General features: G+C 44.9%; 1 protein-coding gene across 7 annotated transcripts in view; it reads right to left on the bottom strand.

Moving 5' to 3' along the window:
• Positions 1-212: 212 nt before the first annotated feature.
• Positions 213-17,037, bottom strand: part of ATP11C (ATPase phospholipid transporting 11C) — a 330,923-nt gene continuing 314,098 nt past the window's right edge. For 4 of the 7 annotated variants that reach the window (XM_063937413.1, XM_063937409.1, XM_063937408.1 and 1 more), the window contains one exon: positions 213-1,890. In XM_063937413.1, coding sequence (XP_063793483.1) covers positions 1,768-1,890 — 123 coding nt within the window. In that variant the 3' untranslated portion in view covers positions 213-1,767. Of the gene's footprint in view, positions 1,891-14,593; positions 14,696-17,037 lie in introns of those variants that run through there. The other 3 variants (XM_063937410.1, XM_063937412.1, XM_063937411.1) reach the window with 3 other exon arrangements.

Genomic DNA, 17,037 nt, shown 5'->3' with positions numbered 1-17,037 from the left:
ATTTTCTTTACATAAACAGAACCATTTACACTGAGCATTTTACCAATTTGGGAAATTCTAACACACAAAGGCAAAATATTAAATTTGCAGTGTATTGATGTCTAATAATAACAAAACATACTTGTTCATGTTGGTTACACAACACTAATATCTGGAATGGAATTGATGGGTAAAATATTACACTAAAATCAGTATAGCATAGAGATTCCATGTAAACACAAACTTTATTGTGCGTTTATTGTGCATTCTGAAAAAAGGTTGTGTAATAGAACTATTTAATTCAGATGTGCGCCAATTAGTCAAATTGCATTTTCTTTGCTGCTCTGTTTTGAGAGCCAATAAAAAAATATATGGTTTTTTTAAATAAATAGTTTATATTTTTTCAGAGCAGTCTAACAAACCACATATAAATGTGACAAATTCTAGCAACCTTCAGTGCGTTGCTCAGAACCTCTCCATAGGAGGTGAGAACAATGCACCTCATTACTGTATCAGTGCCGATACGCCCACGTTCACATATAAAAGACTGCATTTCAGCACAGATTAAAAAATAATAATAATAAAAAATACCTGGAATTACACAAAATCAATAGCACAGTAATACATAAAAGGCATTATGGAATGTTGACAGCAGATATAAAAACACTGGGGAAAAAAGAAACAGATGACATTTTCTAAAAATGTTATGATTATATATAATAATATAGAAAAGATTAGATGTATTTTGAAATACAATGTCAATAATGCATACTAAACTGATCTAGCAAATGGTCTGACCCAGAGGTACACACAGTTGCAAGCGCAGCTGCAATTTTGTTTAGTCGCAGGGTTTTCTAGAACTTATGCTAATGACTTAGCCGCGGTTTTGTGCACAGTCGGCCACTGCCGGCGTCTCACATCTGCCACTCACGTACATAAGCGGAAACATCGGGCGCATTTCAGTCAGACCGTTGGACCTCTGTGGAATCCTATGCTGTCTCCAGCAGAGCGCCTCTCCTAAGACCCCAGGACCTCTCTCCGGTTGTGAACGACTTGGCAGTAGCTGACTAGGCAACGCCCAGAAAGTGTTCCCGGCACACCAGCATTTTTCTAGACAAACCCAGCTACCTCCCCCAAACGCTGACTACTTGTCACTCACTGTGTGTGTGTCTGCAATCGCTAATCATTTGCTGCTCGTGCACAGTGCGGCTTTGGCACATGCACAGTGGCAAAAGATGGCTTTACTGTGTCCTACTTTGACACTGCATGCACCTCTGACTCAGGCACAATATATGGAAAAATAGATAACTAAAAGGTATCATCAGTGTAATCATGCATGGTTAGTCTGTCATAAACTCTCTTCTCGTGATTAAAAATAATGATAAAAAAAGAATAGCGGAATACACATCTTTACATGTCAAGGGATGTGTAATACTTTTGCATATATGAGAAGATATTGTATACAGCTCATGCACCAGTCCAAGATATTGAGGCAAGTAGTTCAATCTGAAAAAAGCAGCATTGCCTGAATAAGCAGAAGTCTTTGCAGCAAGTACAGAGTAGGCGCGTGTAGGCGCTGTGCACAGCTGGGGTCCTGTACTCTGTTAGTGCCGTCTTGTGGACTTTTGGGTTCCTGGCGTCATTATTTGTTCTGGTCACAGATAAAAGCTCAGGCATGTGCAACCTATAGATAAAAGAAGTGTGTGTATGTGTATGTGTAAGGGGGCTATTTTCAAAGTTACATTGTCAGTCAGTAGTGGTTGGCATTGCACAGTGCAATCATTTATTTCATTGGTAAAGGTGAGAATTCAACAAAGGGCTCAATTTGTATTCCTCAGTTATCATGTGAGAGACGCACCCATTCTCCATGTTTTTGTAGGAAACCAGCATTGGCATCATGAGCTGTAATTTCTGAAAAACACAATAAGTAATAATTAGCTTTAACGGAAGGGTGTATTTTCTAATAACTTACATACAATGAGCAGTGCTCCATGATATAGTTGAGAGTTTACACAAATGTGTGTGGTTGTTGTTTTGTTCTGGGAATAAATATGCCAGGATGATAACAGGCCATCTTACAACAGGTGCAACGACAGATAGCCTACACGGAATATCAAACTGCAATAATGTGATAATCCCGATCAATAGGTGACAAATAAGATCAAAAATGGTCAAAAAATAAGTTTTGAATAACTTGCTGCCAACGTTGTGGGCTTCACAGCAACATGTGGAAGATGTCGCCTCCCCATTCTGGAGACACCGCTCGGCAAAACAATTTTTTTCTGCGCCATAGTGGTGTCCTAGTTAATGTTATGCCCCATAGTAGTGCCCTAGTTCACATTATGGTGGTCATTCCGAGTTGTTCGCTCGCTAGCAGTTTTTACTAGCCGTGCAAACGCTAAGCCGCCACCCACTGGGAGTGTATGTTAGCTTAGCAGAAGTGCAAACAAAAAGGGTCGCAGAGCGGCTGCAAAATAATTTTGAGCAGTTTCAGAGTAGCTCCAGACCTACTCAGCGCTTGCGATCACTTCAGACTGTTTAGTTCCTGATTTGACGTCACAAACACGCTCTGCGTTCGCCCAGCCACGCCTGCGTTTTTCCTGGCACGCCTGCGTTTTCTCGATCACTTCCTGAAAACGGTCAGTTGACACCCAGAAACGCCCCTTTCCTGTCAATCACTCTGTGGCCAGCAGTGCGACTGAAATGCTTCGCTAGACCTTGTGTGAAACTACTTCGGCTGTTGTGAAAGTACGTCGCGCGTGCGCATTGCGCCGCATACGCAGAAGTGCAGTTTTTTTTGCCTCATCGCTGCACAGTGAACGAATGCAGCTAGCGAACAACTCGGAATGACCCCCTATATCAACAAAGTACCCTCAGCTCATATAGTCACTTTGAAGCATTGAAGTATCTATAATGGGTGCAGAATGTTTGGTACACACAAGCCCCTGGGTCCAAAGGGACCCACACCGCACACCCTGCACCCATATAATTATACTTACCCCATCTCATGAAGGCCGGCGCTGGTGACATTAATCACTGGGAAAACGGTGCAACTGCAATTTTCCCAGCGATTCACACATGCACAGTAGATATGTCCCCAGGAACAAGGCGCAGGCAGAGCCGGCCCTAACCAATATGATGCCCTAGGCAAGATTATGGCTGGTGCCCCCTAGCACCGCCGCTAGTTCTGCAGGAGATGCCTGGCATGAGTCAGCTGGCAGCTTTGCTAACGTCGGGCGCCTTTTGTTTATGAAAATGCATCATATTATTTGCATTACTATGCGGCTAGGATGCACAGATGTCTAAAGAGTTTGTGTCAGAGTCTACTGCGCATGCGCAGGTCTCTGGAAAAAATTAACCTGCGCCCAGAGCCGGCCTTAGGCATAGGCAAACTAGGCAAATGCCTAGGGCATTTTGTATGCTTAGGGGCACCAGCAGCTTCTGCTGATTAAAATGATATGCAGCATGCCTATATTCTGTGTGCGGCTGCATCTGCATATGAAATGCTACATTACAGTGATTTCCAGGAATACACTGCAATTTAGCATTTTGTATGCAGATACAGCCGCAGTCACATACAGAATATAGGCATGCCGCATATCATTTTAATCAGCAGAAGCTGCTGGTGCCCCTAAGCATACCAAATACCCTAGGCATTTGCCTAGTTTGCCTATGCCTAAGGCCGGCTCTGGGCGCAGGTTACATTTTTCCAGAGACCTGCGCATGCGCAGTAGACTCTGACACAAATCCAGAGTCTATAGTATTGTGGATGCTGACAGGGCCGCAAGGAGCCTACACATATGCCCCCTCCTCTTTTAATCTACCCCTGCTTTGAAGTGACCCAAGTTAACAATATGCCAGATTGTACTGCTGCCAATACACATGCCACACTGTGCCTTAAATTAACATTATGCCACACAGTGCTAAGTGGGTGATTCCAGGAACATGGTCGACAACGTCATAACCTGGATGAAGTTGAATCAGGCCCCAAAGTTGGGTCCCCTAAGCCTCTGGGCCAATGGCACCCCCTACAAGCACGCCCTATGCATATGGATAACGCTTCAGGTTAATATCAGCATTGAATGGCAAAGGTGGAAAATATCTGACCAGGAGGGATGAATGTGAGATGTAGCTGACAACGGCCACCACTGGTATGTTACAGAATTGCTATTTGTACAGTCACAGTGATTTCTCATCAATTACTGCTCTCATACCTGCCCCTATCTTAAGGGCCCTACACACTGGGCGAGAATACTGAAATATATGAATGATCTCGTTCATTAATGAACAAGATAACGTTCATATCTTTCAGTGTGGAGGCACCAGCGATGAACGATGTGCGGCCCCGCGCTTGTTCATCTCTAGTGCCCCGTCGCTTGTGCATGCAGGCCAATATGGATGACCTCGTCCATATTTGCCTGCATTGCTATGGAGCCGGGTGATGGGGGGAGTAAAGAAACTTCACTCCCCCCCCCCCCCCCGCCGGGTCTCCCGTATCCGCTGTCGGGCAGCTCGGCGGCGGATCGACACCATTAGGGACGATCAATAGGCAGAACATGGCAGAAGTAAGACAGCAGCAGCACAGTTAGAACAGTCCTACATACACAAAATAAGAGTCTGCGCTCTTACAGACACAGACTACATAAACACATTGTGATTCAGAGCAAATCTCATACACTAAATGATTCCCTTACATTCAACTCTTGAATTATTTCCCAACACAACCAAAATCACATCTTGAGTTGGAAATGTAAAGTAAAACATAACCATGTTTTCCCGTAAAACTATCTTCGGATATTTGTAAAGTCCCTATCCAGTAATGCCTCAGGCACCACAAACATGATTGTACGCTTTGCACTCTAGGGACTGCATGTAGTAAACACCAGCAATGTTCTTCCAGGTAAAAGAAATTGCATACGATATGGGATGTGCCGTGGAAATAGAGAAAGGAAAAGCTGCTTACTCTACCGGTCTTTATGGAACACACCACCTATCTATGTATAATGCACAAAGCGCTCTCTATAAAGATGTCTTCACAGAGACTCAATCCACTGCACATGGCAAGGTTCTTGACAAAGCCCAACTGGAAACCAGTGGCGTTTCCTTAGCAGTCTGGCCGGGGGTCTGCATTTTGTCTGGCTGATCTTCCTGCCCTCCAGGTGACTAATGGCTGACATCACTGGGAGACAGGGCTTAAGTCTGTTGGCACTGCGAGATGGAGTCTAAATCTGGGGATGGGGCTTAAGCCAGATTCACAATTTAGCAAAAGGGCTGGCTTCTAGGGACTGCACTGGCTGCAGCTTCTAGAAGCCAGATAACGCTGCTGTAATAGCAGGGGAGTGGCTTCCCATGGGAAGCACTGTCTCTGCTATCGTGGTCCGGACTGGCAGTACCAGGGGGGAGAAAATGGGAAAAAGTCAGCTTCCCGATGGACGGGATCCTAGCACTCAAAATCCTGACGCCGAAATCCCGTCTGCCTCAGAAACACAGATGTCTAAAGCCCAGGACTTGGGATCCCGGCATCTAAATACCAGTAGGGAACAGGTGGGGGTTAGGGGGCTTACTGGGGGGCTATCGGGATTCTGATGGATGGGATGCCGCTGACTGTATTCTGACCGCCGGCATCCCGTCCATTGGGAAATTATACTGAACCCGGAGAAAACACCTCCCCCTGGAACTGCCTGTCTGGCTGTGAAAAGCGGGGAGCAATTCCATTGGGAAGTCAATGCCACAGTTAGGCAGTCCCTGTGGGTGGCAGATTTACTGGGGAGGCTGCAGTCCTGCAGATGACTACAGCTGCCTCTAGGTAAAATCTGCCACTGAAAACAGAAGCAGGGTGTAATACTAATCTCCAGGGCAACCTGAAAAATAGCAACAAATTAAAGAGAGGGGGAGGGGTTGTTTACTATATCTCAAAGCAAGGGTTAAGCTCCAACACCAATAAACTAAGTGTGTGTCAGAAAGCAGGCTAAACAATTATTTATTTATTTTGGATATCTGCAATTTAGGATTATATAAGCGTCATATGGATTACAAGAGTAATGATAAACTCATGGATGACAGAGGGCGAGCTGTGGAGCCCTTATTTCATCATGCCCATCAAGCAGGATCTGTATAATGAAGGATGGGGCAATGTACTTACAATGTATTAAGACTGGGGTAGCCAATCCTGGTCCTCGAGAGCTACCAACAGTAAACGTTCTCCCCGTCTCCTCACAGAATCACAAGCAAAGCAATTAGCTCCACCTATGGATCTTTTAAACTGTATCAGTGAGTAATGACTGCACCTGTGCACCTGCTTGGTGAGCTGGAAAACATGAACTGTTGGTAGTTCTCGAGGACCAGGGTTGGCTACCACTGTATTAGGACATGATTTAAAGAAAGAAAAAAAAAAAACAACAACATTAGGGCCATATTCCATAAGAGCTCCCCCAGAAGATGCTCAATTACCCAATTCTGTGTCATTTTAGAAATTAAGCCAATAGAAGAATTCCTCAGTTACTGCATATAAGGTCACAATTTGTTTGATAATAAGCAGGAAAAAACAACATCTATTGTGGTCATTTCATGGCACAATCTTGAAAATACAGCTGTCGTATTTTCATGGTTAGCGTCATGGTTGGCATTACTGCTTCACAGCACTGAGGTTTTGGGTTTGATCACCACCACTGTAATATCTATGCGGCATTTGTATATTCTCCCATGCTTGTGTGGGTTTCCTTGTGTCCTTCCACAATCCAAATATATACCGGTAAGTTAAATGGCTGACAAACATGAATCGTAGTGTGTATGTGTGTACATGTGGTCGGGAATATAGATGGTAATAAACAATAAAGTTTTAAAGGCTTTTTCCACCTAAAACGTATGTTTCATGTTGCAATGGCAGTGATAGAGTACTGTTCACTCGCTCCATGCCGGGCCTTCTCTTCACCGAGATGACAAACACAAATGCAATTTGCATGTTTATGTAGATGACCTATCACTAGACACAATGTTTGCTTCCTTGTCTTGCACTTGGAGATCTTCTAGTTTTCTTCAGAGGCCATGCTCCAACTCAGATAAACTCCATTATAAACTAAGTAACAGTATTTATGCATTAGTTAGAACAAAACTCATAGCCAGGCTAAAGCAAAATAAGGGGCGGATTCAATTACAAATGACTGTTGTGTCACACTATTATTTCACCTGATCAACCTGGGGCAGAATTTATCATTTATGTCTACTCACACCTCCAGAGGCTGCGAGCAGAATGACTGATGGGGGTCTGTAATGGAATAGCCCTGGGCGCTTTACCTGAGAGATGAGACCACACAACACAACCTGGGAGTATACGGATCTGCATACTGCACATCGAGGGAAGTTTGACGACATATGACCCTTCATTGTATTGGCCTATTAAGATTATCACGCACTCAGTGACATTGCAGTGATTCACTAAACAGATTCATGCACCGGATGCACTTGCTTCATGTATATCTGACAATTGTCAGGCACATTCGGAATAATAAGAATTTACTTACCGATAATTCTATTTCTCGTAGTCCGTAGTGGATGCTGGGGACTCCGTAAGGACCATGGGGAATAGCGGCTCCGCAGGAGACTGGGCACAAAAGTAAAGCTTTAGAACTACCTGGTGTGCACTGGCTCCTCCCCCTATGACCCTCCTCCAAGCCTCAGTTAGGATACTGTGCCCGGACGAGCGTACACAATAAGGAAGGATTTTGAATCCCGGGTAAGACTCATACCAGCCACACCAATCACACCATATAACTTGTGATCTAAACCCAGTTAACAGCATGATAACAGAGGAGCCTCTAGAAAAGATGGCTCACTACAGCAATAACCCGATTTTTTGGTAACAATAACTATGTACCAGTATTGCAGACAATCCGCACTTGGGATGGGCGCCCAGCATCCACTACGGACTACGAGAAATAGAATTATCGGTAAGTAAATTCTTATTTTCTCTAACGTCCTAAGTGGATGCTGGGGACTCCGTAAGGACCATGGGAAATATACCAAAGCTCCCAAACGGGCGGGAGAGTGCGGATGACTCTGCAGCACCAAATGAGAGAACTCCAGGTCCTCCTCAGCCAGGGTATCAAATTTGTAGAATTTTACAAACGTATTTGCTCCTGACCAAGTAGCTGCTCGGCAAAGTTGTAAAGCCGAGACCCCTCGGGCAGCCGCCCAAGATGAGCCCACCTTCCTTGTGGAATGGGCTTTTACAGATTTTGGCTGTGGCAGGCCTGCCACAGAATGTGCAAGCTGAATTGTACTACAAATCCAACGAGCAATAGTCTGCTTAGAAGCAGGAGCACCCAGCTTGTTGGGTGCATACAGAATAAACAACGAGTCAGATTTTCTGACTCCAGCCGTCCTGGAAACCTATATTTCCAGGGCTCTGACAACGTCTAGCAACTTGGAGTCCTCCAAGTCCCTAGTAGCCGCAGGCACCACAATAGGTTGATTCAGGTGAAACGCTGAAAACCACCTTAGGGAGAAACTGAGGACAAGTCCTCAATTCCGCCCTGTCCGAATGGAAAATCAGATGAGGGCTTTTACAGGATAAAGCCGCCAATTCTGACACGCACCTGGCCCAGGCCAGGGCCAACAGCATGACCACTTTCCATGTGAGATATTTTAACTCCACATATTTAAGTGGTTCAAACCAATGTGACTTTTGGAACCCAAAAACTACATTTAGATCCCAAGGTGCCACTGGAGGCACAAAAGGAGGCTGTATATACAGTACCCCTTTCACAAACGTCTGAACTTCAGGGACTGAAGCTAGTTCTTTTTGGAAGAAAATTGACAGGGCCGAAATTTGAACCTTAATGGACCCCCATTTCAGGCCCATAGACACTCCTGTTTGCAGGAAATGTAGGAATCGACCTAGTTGAAAAATTCCTCCGTCGGGGCCTTACTGGCCTCGCACCACGCATCTCTTGAAGTTCCGGTTACCAAGTCCTTCTTGGCCAATCCGGAGCCACGAATATAGTGCTTACTCCTCTCCATCTTATAATTCTCAGTACCTTGGGTATGAGAGGCAGAGGAGGGAACACATACACTGACTGGTACACCCACTGTGTTATCAGAGCGTCCACAGCTATTGCCTGAGGGTCCCTTGACCTGGCGCAATACTTGTCGAGTTTTATAAACATGTGGAAGACTTCTGGGTGAAGTCCCCACTCTCCCGGGTGGAGGTCGTGTCTGCTGAGGAAGTCTGCTTCCCAGTTGTCCACTCCCGGAATGAATACTGCTGACAGTGCTATCACATGATTTTCCGCCCAGCGAAGAATCCTTGCAGCTTCTGCCATTGCCCTCCTGCTTCTTGTGTCACCCTGTCTGTTTACGTGGGTGACTGCCGTGATGTTGTCCGAATGGATCAACTCCGGGTGACCTTGAAGCAGAGGTCTTGCTGAGCTTAAAGCATTGTAAATGGCCCTTAGCTTCAGGATATTTATGTGAAGTGATGTCTCCAGGCTTGACCATAAGCTCTGGAAATTCCTTCCCTGTGTGACTGCTCCCCAGCCTCGCAGGCTGGCATCCGTGGTCACCAGGACCCAGTCCTGAATGTGCGGCCCTCTAGAAGATGAGCACTCTGCAACCACCACAGGAGAGACACCCTTGTGCTTGGTGACAGGGTTATCCGCTGATGCATCTGAAGATGTGACCCGGACCATTTGTCCAGCAGGTCCCATTGGAAAGTTCTCGCGTGGAATCTGCCGAATGGGATTGCTTCGTAGGAAGCCACCATTTTTCCCAGAACCATTTCATTGATGTACTGAGACTTGGCTCGGTTATAGGAGGTTCCCGACTAGCTCGGATAACTCCCTGACTTTCTCCTCCGGGAGAAACACCTTTTTCTGGACTGTGTCCAGGATCATCCCTAGGAACAGAAGACGAGTCGTCGGAATCAGCTGCGATTTTGGAATATTGAGAATCCAATCGTGCTGCCGCAACACTACCTGAGATAGTGCTACACCGACCTCCAACTGTTCCCTGGATCTTACCCTTATCAGGGAATCGTCCAAGTAAGGGATAACTAAAATTCCCTTCCTTCTAAGGAGTATCATCATTTCGGCCATTACCTTGGTAAAGACCCGGGGTGCCGTGGACCATCCATACGGCAGCGTCTGAAACTGATAGTGACAGTTCTGTACCATAAACCTGAGGTACCCTTGATGAGAAGGGTAAATTGGGACATGAAGGTAAGCATCCTTGATGTCCCGAGACATCATGTAGTCCCCTTCTTCCAGGTTCGCAATCACTGCTCTGAGTGACTCAATCTTGAATTTGAACCTCCGTATGTAAGTGTTCAAGATTTTAGATTTAGAATCGGTCTCACCGAGCCGTCCGGCTTCGGTACCACAACAGTGTGGAATAATACCCCATTCCCTGTTGCAGGAGGGGTACCTTGATTATCACCTGCTGGGAATACAGCTTGTGAATGGTTTCCAAAACTGCCTCCCTGTCAGAAGGAGACATCGGTAAAGCCGACTTTAGGAAACGGCGAGGGGGAGACGTCTCGAATTCCAATTTGTACCCCTGAGATATCACCTGAAGGATCCAGGGGTCTACTTGCGAGTGAGCCCACTGCGCGCTGAAATTCATTGAGACGGGCCCCCACCGTGCCTGATTCTGCTTGTAAAGCCCCAGCGTCATACTGAGGGCTTTGCAGAGGCGGGAGAGGGCTTCTGTTCCTGGGAACTGGCTGATTTCTGCAGCCTTTTTCCTCTCCCTCTGTCACGGGGCAGAAATGAGGAACCTTTTGCCCGCTTGCCCACGAAAAGACTGTGCCTGATAATACGGCGTCTTCTTATGTTGAGAGGCGACCTGGGGTACAAACGTGGATTTCCCAGCTGTTGCCGTGGCCACCAGGTCTGAAAGACCGACCCCAAATAACTCCTCCCCTTAATAAGGCAATACTTCCAAATGCCGTTTGGAATCCGCATCACCTGACCACTGTCGTGTCCATAACCCTCTACTGGCAGAAATGGACAACGCACTTAGACTTGATGCCAGTCGGCAAATATTCCGCTGTGCATCACGCATATATAGAAATGCATCTTTTAAATGCTCTATAGGCAATAATATTTTCAGTCAGGGAATCCGACCACGCCAACCCAGCACTGCACATCCAGGCTGAGGCGATTGCTGGTCGCAGTATAACACCAGTATGTGTGTAAATACATTTTAGGATACCCTCCTGCTTTCTATCAGCAGGATCCTTAAGGGCGGCCATCTCAGGAGAGGGTAGAGCCCTTGTTCTTACAAGCGTGTGAGCGCTTTATCCACCCTAGGGGGTGTTTCCCAACGCACCCTAACCTCTGGCGGGAAAGGATATAATGCCAATAACATTTTAGAAATTATCAGTTGTTATCGGGGGAAACCCACGCATCATCACACACCTCATTTAATTTCTCAGATTCAGGAAAACTACAGGTAGTTTTTCCTCACCGAACATAATACCCCTTTTTGGTGGTACTCGTATTATCAGAAATGTGTAAAACATTTTTCATTGCCTCAATCATGTAACGTGTGGCCCTACTGGAAGTCACATTTGTCTCTTCACCGTCGACACTGGAGTCAGTATCCGTGTCGGCGTCTATATCTGCCATCTGAGGTAACGGGCGCTTTAGAGCCCCTGACGGCCTATGAGACGTCTGGACAGGCACATGCTGAGTAGCCGGCTGTCTCATGTCAACCACTGTCTTTTATACAGAGCTGACACTGTCACGTAATTCCTTCCAACAGTTCATCCACTCAGGTGTCGACCCCCTAGGGGGTGACATCACTATTACAGGCAATCTGCTCCGTCTCCACATCATTTTTCTCCTCATACATGTCGACACAAACGTACCGACACACAGCACACACACAGGGAATGCTCTGCTAGAGGACAGGACCCCACTAGCCCTTTGGGGAGACAGAGGGAGAGTTTGTCAGCACACACCAGAGCGCTATATATATACAGGGATAACCTTATATAAGTGTTTTTCCCCTTATAGCTGCTGTATTTTTAATACTGCGCGTAATTAGTGCCCCCCTCTCTTTTTTTAACCCTTTCTGTAGTGTAGTGACTGCAGGGGAGAGCCAGGGAGCTTCCCTCCAACGGAGCTGTGAGGGAAAATGGCGCCAGTGTGCTGAGGAGATAGGCTCCGCCCCCTTCTCGGCGGCCTTATCTCCCGTTTTTCTGTGTATTCTGGCAGGGGTTAAATTCATCCATATAGCCCAGGAGCTATATGTGATGCATTTTTTTGCTTTTATTGCGTCTCAGGGCGCCCCCCCCCCAGCGCCCTGCACCCTCAGTGACCGGAGTGTGAAGTGTGCTGAGAGCAATGGCGCACAGCTGCAGTGCTGTGCGCTACCTTGTTGAAGACAGGACATCTTCTGCCGCCGATTTTCCGGACCTCTTCTGTCTTCTGGCTCTGTAAGGGGGCCGGCGGCGCGGCTCTGGGACCTATCCATGGCTGGGCCTGTGATCAGTCCCTCTGGAGCTAATGTCCAGTAGCCTAAGAAGCCCAATCCACTCTGCACGCAGGTGAGTTCGCTTCTTCTCCCCTTAGTCCCTCGATGCAGTGAGCCTGTTGCCAGCAGGTCTCACTGAACATAAAAAACCTAAAACTAAATTTTCCACTAAGCAGCTCAGGAGAGCCACCTAGTGTGCACCCTTCTCGTTCGGGCACAAAAATCTAACTGAGGCTTGGAGGAGGGTCATAGGGGGAGGAGCCAGTGCACACCAGGTAGTTCTAAAGCTTTACTTTTGTGCCCAGTCTCCTGCGGAGCCGCTATTCCCCATGGTCCTTACGGAGTCCCCAGCATCCACTTAGGACGTTAGAGAAAAAGAGCTAGAACAAGCCTATGGGGTATATTCAATAACTGTCGGAAGCTGCCGTCTTGTCGGAAAGACATCAGCTTCCAACAGTTTTAGGTCGGAAGGGGTTCTGACCTACTCATTAGTGCCCTGTTTATTCCGACAAGTCGGGAAACCAGCATAACCCAGCATAAGTCATTCATGGTATTTACACAACAGGTGTATTGTTGTCAGAAGTTGCAGTAAACAATTCACACTATAATCTTTATGCCATTAGTGCTACATAATGGAATAAGCTACAGTATGTAACAGCTAAAGTGAAAACACAGACTTTCCTCTATACATAAACGGACCAAATTACATGTTTTCAAGGTCTTGCATACACACTGGCAGATTTATCTGTCCAATTTGTCTGGTGAGAACAAAAATCTGGTAATGTATGGAAGCAAATGACAATCAACCACTGGCTCCCAAGCGCTTGAAAACAGAAATAATCATTCAGACAAATTGGTTAAATCAGTTTGAATTAAGAAATTTATCCAATCAGTTTTGACCATTTTCCAGCATTTAGGAGCAAATGGTTGATTGTCATTTGCTCCCATCCATTACCAGATTTTTTTTTCTGACCAGACAAATTGGACAAAAAAAAAAAAACAAGAAAAAGTACAAAAAAAAGATTGTTTACATAATTGGAAGGATTTTTCAATAAATATTAGCTTCATAGCAATACATATTAATAATATAAAACATGGTTTGACGATGGTTTTATTTAACAAACTGGTCTTCCCTAAAGTGATCTTACGTCACCTACCATCATGCCCTCAGCCAGCAGCGCTGCGCTGGAGCCGCAGGGACCAGGTAAGTGACTACTTGGCAACCAGGGACTTTGGGTTGACATTCTATCATTTCAACATGTCATCCATGTAAACATGTTGACTGTTGACATGGTTAGTGTTGACATGCTAAGCACTCTGCATATTGACACTTTTGCTGTCAACTTAACATACCCACACCCGTGCTACTCTATGCATACATTGCAAATGTTCCTGCTCAGTCATATAACCATTATAATGTTTGTGGGCAACATGGATGGTGTATTGGTTAGCATTACTGCCTCACAGCACTGAGGTCATGGGTTCAATTCCCACCATGGCCCTATATGTGCGGAGTTCGTATAGTCTACCTGTGCTTGTGTGGGTTTCCTCCGGGTACTCCGGTTTCCTCCCACAATCCAAGAATATACTGGAAGGTTAACTGGCTCCCAACAAAAATTGACCCTAGTGTGAATGTGTCTGTGTGCACATGTGATAGGGAGTAAGCTCCACTGGGGCAGGGACTGATGTGAATGGTGAAATATTCTCTGTAAAAGTGCTGCAGAATATGTGTGCAATATATATATATATATATATATATATATAAAAATAAATGTATGTCATACGATAACTCATTTTTTTTAATTTAAGATCTGATTTAAATTCATTACATTGCAATGTGTGTGTATCATCTGTATATTGATGTGACTGCATAGAAATTGCATTGTTCAAGTCTAGACAAAAAAATGCATTTGACCAGCCATAGACATTAAAGAGGGAACAATGGGTGTATACAATGTATGTAACAATACCAATTATGTAAACAAACAAAAATTGATACTTCTTAAACAGCATCACTGGGCAGAACCACCAGGTAATTATGTGGCCTCACCCCACTCCCAAATTAAGCATCAATCAGAAAAAAATGAAATTGATTCGAGTTGATTGGATTTATTCTATAATTTGGATTATGACGGTGTACCTCTTACAATACATTAGACTCATCTGAGAATGTTCGTAAAAGTAGAGGTCTGACAGTCGAACGGGCAGACTCTGAACCCACTGATTTGGTGCTCACATTCCTCTAAAACAGTGATACAAACAAAATAAAAATGAACATGCTCTGTTATAGCACAAAACATTTATAAATTAGACTTAAAGTTGTTCTGCTTGGTTACACATGAGAGAGAAGTAAAATCTACTCATAGTGACAGGTCCTCTTTTGTAAAAGAAAAAAAAAAGAAAAAAAAAAAGGCTATTTAAGTCCTGTAAAAGCAAAATCCATAGTTTGCCCAGGAGAGGGACATTAACAAAGCAAGCTCAGTATGCTAACATACCCATGGGCAGGTTGTCATTCCCCCTGCAGCACCTTGCCAGTGTATAGCACATTTACAGTGCACAGGGACAGCAGATGCTGTATCTAGTATGTTGGTTAACGCTGTTTAGCATGCCAGCCTGGTAGATTAGCATGCCAGCCTGGTAGATTAGCATGCCAGCCTGGTAGATTAGCATGCCAGCCTGGTAGATTAGCATGCCAGCCTGGTAGATAAGCATGCCAGCCTGGTAGATTAGCATGCCAGCCTGGTAGATTAGCATCCTAGCCTGGTAGATTAGCATGCCAATTGCTGAAGGCACAAGATACACCTGGACTAACAGTGTGGATTTATGTTTTGCTACAGGGTATTATAATCCTGTACTTAACAAAAGAGGAGCTCTCACAAAAGGCAAAGGTTCTCTTTAAATGTACATATAGAACACACAATAGGAGAACAGACTTACATGGGGGTACAGATGGAGCCACGCTAATTGTGGCCTATCGCTGGGCGTCTCCGTCTGCTCGTCTGTGATGGAGACATTGTCCCATTCTAGTGAATGGGGCGCGTCTCCGTCCAGGGCGCTCGCGCGTCTGTGACGGAGACGCGCCTCATTCACTAGAATGGGAGAGCGTCTCTGTGCACTCCCGGCGGGGCTAGGTGGACGGATCACCTAGTCACGCTGGGAGCGGCTCCATCTGTATATTTACTAAGGTGTGAGTTTTTTAGAAGTGGTGATATAGCCCACAGCAACCAATCAGATTCCACTTCCCATTTAGCTAGCTGCTTCTAGAAGATAATATCTAGAATCTGATTGGTTGCTATGGGCAACATCTCCACTTCTAAAAAGCTCACGCCTTAGTAAATATACCCCATTGGATTTATACCGCCACACAATATAGTATTTGTTCTTCATCACTAACAGCAAAAGCCATATCTAACAGCTCTTAAATATTGGTCCCAAGATTGTTTGTAGCGCCAAAATCTCACATAGTAACGTACAGCAAAACAGTAACCGATCACCACCATCCATACCACTTTGTGTTAATTCACCATCTGCACACGCTACTTCAGTTACCTAGAAGACTGCAAGTCAAACACAGACTTCTGTAGTTACTATCTCTGAATGAAGACAGAGAATCTGCACATCTAAAAACAAACTTTGTCAGAAGATATCTGCTGTTGGTAATGGGACGGACAAATTAATTTAAATGTAAATGTATTCATTATTTTAGAGGTTTGGTTTAGCGGAGTAAATGTCTAATAGTGAGCTCATTACTCTTTAAGATCTTAGCCATTAAAACCAAACCTAACAAGTGATCCTTGATTATTTATAACCAACAATAATGATTAAAGAGATGCAAAATAGTAATAATAATAATAATAATAATAATAATTTGATGTAAATTATAAGGCAAAGGATGGGATGAGTAAGTGAAACTTTCAGGCTCAATCTCTGCTTTTATACTGCTAAATAAGGAGTATAAGCAGCTATGGAATTGTATTATATAAAAGTGTGTGTGGGTGGGTGGCTTTTTATCCAAAACTGATTAATGCATATAATTTATTAACTTCGCTTACTAGCATAAACATAAGTGTACCAACCACCTACTAACAGTGCCGGCAGACAAATCGATTGATTAAACAAATATCCTTGAAAGTGCTGCCTATCATCAGTTCTCCAGAAACTAGTGACATCACAACGGCAAAACTTACATTATCCCAAAGTTGTCACAAAATCCTATGGCTGGATTCATTTATCCACGGTAATTCAGCACACAGGAAAAATGATGGCAGCCTCTGGTATTTACGCTTGGGGCTATTTAATTTCAGTCCCTTTTTCTTGCGCGTTAACCATAGAATCCGGGATAAGTAACCGGTGCTTTGGTTTGCTGTGTTTGCGGCACCCACACTAAGGGCACTTAACGACGTAACATGGATTTCTGTTTGAGCCCCCCCTCAGGCTCAAACAGAAATCCGCGTTAAGTGCAGCCTGCTGGCTGATCACGGGCTGCCGCAGGATCTAATGGTGTAGCCCCGACAGATCCATTAGCCTGTGGATAATTGAAACCAAACCCTAATCCAGGTTTATATTTGACTAATGGTATAACCA

The sequence above is a fragment of the Pseudophryne corroboree genome, chromosome 8, assembly GCF_028390025.1.
Source record: "Pseudophryne corroboree isolate aPseCor3 chromosome 8, aPseCor3.hap2, whole genome shotgun sequence".
Taxonomy (NCBI): domain Eukaryota; kingdom Metazoa; phylum Chordata; class Amphibia; order Anura; family Myobatrachidae; genus Pseudophryne; species Pseudophryne corroboree.
The sequence above is the reverse complement of the archived record's forward strand: the minus strand, read 5'-3'. Positions and strand labels throughout refer to the sequence as shown.